This window comes from Coccidioides immitis (genome assembly GCF_000149335.2).
Source record: "Coccidioides immitis RS genomic scaffold supercont3.1, whole genome shotgun sequence".
Taxonomy (NCBI): Eukaryota; Fungi; Ascomycota; class Eurotiomycetes; order Onygenales; family Onygenaceae; genus Coccidioides; species Coccidioides immitis.
Genome location: NW_004504310.1, coordinates 61642 through 65150, shown reverse-complemented (window position 1 = coordinate 65150; position 3509 = coordinate 61642). Strand labels below are relative to the sequence as shown.

Sequence of the window (3509 nt, the reverse complement as noted above, 5' to 3'; positions counted from 1 at the left end):
ATGGGTCCCTTGGGCAATGGTAGGGAGGGCCAGGGGCCGGGCACAAGGACAAGTGAGATGCAATGTGCTAATAGTATAGGAGCTGCAGGAGGTCGCGTGTATACTAAGGAATAGTATTGCTAAGGTACTGGTGAACTGATAACAAAAAAGGTAGGTGTGCTACTGATAATGAAAGTGTTTGCGAAGCTCAGAACAAGACCTCTGATCTTGCCAGGTAATGAGCGTCCTTTTATATACATCCGGGGGGGGGTCCTTCCTCAAGGCCGCCCCTCTGAGTCCCATAGGGACTCTGCCTCGTGGAGGTCCATTCGGACCTGTGGTCCTGGAGGTCCTTTGTGGACTCCCTCGCGCCAAGCCTTCTACAGACCATACCGGAAAAATGAGCTTTTCAGGCAACCATCAGAAAATGTTTATCTGACGCGACCTGTTGAACCACAGGTCGCAAGCTTGAAACTGTAGATCAACCATATATTTACAATGCATGTATAAAGGGTCTGAAATGTATAGAATTTGGAATGTATATATTTTTAAACTTGAGGGTTTTGAACCTGATTCAGAAGCTTTTCAATTACTAGGAACTAACTAAGTATTACAAACCACCTGCACAACCTGAATCATAATGAATTTTTTTTTTTTTTTTTTTTTAAATTTGAGCCTCCCTGGTTGGAGTCTCTGGTTCAGGGACAGGGTGTAAAACCAGTGCAGAAGAATTGTCAGGGCAAGCTCATTCAGGCTGCTTGATTGTACTTTCAAGCAAATCAGCTCCACTGCCTCCAGTTGGAGACAGGCCTGATGCAGAGATATTCAGCTGTGACTGAATGAAGAGAGAAGGCATGATTGGAGTGGAGAAGGGGAGAGAAGAAGCAGACACAGCAGAGGGCAGGGCAGCAGCAAATTAGCTTATTTTGACTGCTGATTTATAGATAGTTTCTTCTGTCTTTTGCTTTTTCTGTCATCAAATATTAAAGTCAGTTCAATTCATCCTGACATTGCATCAAGTATACTGACTGCAGAAGGTAAATAATTGGACTTTAAGTTCTAACAGATGTTGGTCAAGGTCCTTTCAATATTCTATATATATAACTACATTAGCATGAGTTGAATATATGATATCCAATCAGTTCAACCTATCTTAACAGAGTGGAATGTATGCTCTGCAAGCTCTTTTTATTCAGCTTGAATGGACATGAGCTTTTCCAATACTGCTAAAGTAGCAGCACTAACTTCAGCATTGAAGAGAGGAGAAGAGGGGGATTTGTCAGTTCAGACTGACAGAGGTGCCATTTTGGCAAGCAATTCACTGAGACCAGTGGCCTGTTCCATCATACTGGCTTTCAATTCCTCTTGAAGTGTTGTGTTCTTAAGTCTGAGAAAATTGTCATGGTCAGACAGCAATGCTGCCACTTTCTTCTGCAGCTCTGAAGAGACAGAAGCACAGGCTTTTTTATCTTCTGCACAATTGATGCAGGCCTTTATGGTTCCTTGCTTGCAGGAACAAGATCTTTTAATGTGCACTGTATACACAAACATTAAACAGCAGTTACAGAGTGTATCACTCATTATAGTAGGCTCTTCTTTAACAGCTGAGGGCTTTTGCTCTGGCTTCTTCTTTATAGACATTGGAGAGTGCTTGTCCTGAGCTGCTGCCAATTTACATGTTTGTGGAGCCATTTTTTGCTATTTCTGCATATATTGTTCTTCAGTTTGCTGCAGTTCCTTATTTTATTCTGAAATCCATCACTTACCTTGATATTGGAATAGAGAAAGAGAGGTGATGAGAAATATAATGAGCTCAAGAGAAGGAAAGAAAGAAAAGAAGAGAAGAAGAGAGAGATTTTGTGTGGAAAAATTTTATAAATAGTGTGTCTGCTTGATTGTTTTGGATTTCCTAATTGGAATGTGTCTATTTATACATTACTAAGTGCTAACTCATTTTGCTTAGAGCTTCTACAGCCAATTATGGTGAATGATAAAGAGATATATATTGAATATAGTGAAATTTGGCTCTTGCAAGCATTGATATAACAGAGCATTGCATTGAAGTCTAGATATCAAACCCTGAAATCTATTTTGAAGCACAAACTAACAGCCAATTTTAATCCAAGAAGGCACCTTTTCATGTATTCAACTAGAATCTGTGTCTCTTTTGGGGCATGTGACCAGTTGTGACTGGCGCGGGTCTCTTTGAACAGGCAGGCTGATTTGTTACAGTCTCAAAATAATTCTCCATGATGTCCTGCAAAGGATTCTGATTCTTCTTGTCTGAATCATCATTCTCTGGCTCCCGCGGAGCTTGCACTGCCTGAGCTGGATGTGAATCAGGTTCTCTGGGTGGCATACTAGATGTCAACTGGACTGCATCCAGAATTTCTGGCAAAGTCTCAACATGGACAGTCTTTGGCTTCCTTGGTTGGACCTTCTGTCAGATGAAGTTATCTGAATTGATATCTCTCAGTTCTGGTTTCTGTGTCAAGCAGTCCCAGAGCTTGAGTACAGAATTCCAGGTGTAGGTCAATGGAATGGATGTGTTCTGTTTTGGACTGTTGTTATCAAGATACAGCTTCATGTATGCTGCTAAATTTGCATACACCTCTATTATCATAACTGTCAGAGCAGAAATCATGGCAATTAAGATTTACCATTAACTTATGTTCAAAATACCATTTCTCTTGTGGAGCTGACTTCTCAAAATTGACACATGGCTTGACCCAGTAAAAGACTTTACAGAATTGATCCCACTTGAACAATTAGGCAAAATAGCTGATCAGCTTTTGTTGATTGGTTATTTCATGGAGTCTGAAATTGGGATTCTCAGTCAAGCTGAGTTCAATATATTTTCTGACATGATCCTACAAATGAGATCAGTTTATATCATAACTAGGAGTTTAGAGATGTTGTTTCAATCTTCAAGCTACTCAAGATCTTATATTTTCAATCTTTACAGAGGTCTGACATGTGCCTGGAAAGTTCACAAAAATATAAGTTGTTTCCAGCTTTCCAGTTCTCAAGACTCAGTATCTTCTGGATGGTATTGGAAATTGGGTAAGTATTTAATGTTAATATATAGACCCATTGCATCCAATTTCATATCTTGTGCTCCACTACTTGAACCTGCTTTTCAATCTCTGTATGATCAGAGAACACTTCAGTTCAGGTACTTGTATTTGAACTGAACAATGCTCCTTGAGCCTTTGGCATGTTGTGTGATTGGGCCCATGAGAAGGTGTGAGCTGTTCTTTTTAATGCTGGTGTGCTCTGTATCTCTGACATTTTGGCTATCAGATTGCTGTTGAGAATGAATGAGAGTGAATGCTTGAATTTTGGAGAAGTTTGCTATCTATTATATAGTTGACTTGGAGTGCATTTGACTGCCCAAGTTGCTATTCAGATCTGTATCCATATTCCCCTACATTCTAAAATTTAACACTGCTAAGTGATTGATTTCTTTGAAATAGGCTGATCATTCAGGAGGATGCAGATCATTGCTGATCTTGCATCTCTTAGAGCTA

The 3509-nt window shown here is 40.0% G+C and overlaps 1 protein-coding gene across 1 annotated transcript; it reads right to left on the bottom strand.

Annotated features, from left to right (window-relative positions):
- Positions 1–1263: 1263 nt before the first annotated feature.
- CIMG_12568 (uncharacterized protein) lies at positions 1264–1671 on the bottom strand (the record flags this gene model as incomplete). The annotated part of the gene is made up of 2 exons (XM_004445462.1): positions 1264–1514; positions 1545–1671. The coding sequence occupies 2 exons, from the start codon at positions 1669–1671 to the stop codon at positions 1264–1266; spliced, it is 378 nt and encodes a 125-aa protein (XP_004445519.1).
- Positions 1672–3509: the final 1838 nt, after the last annotated feature.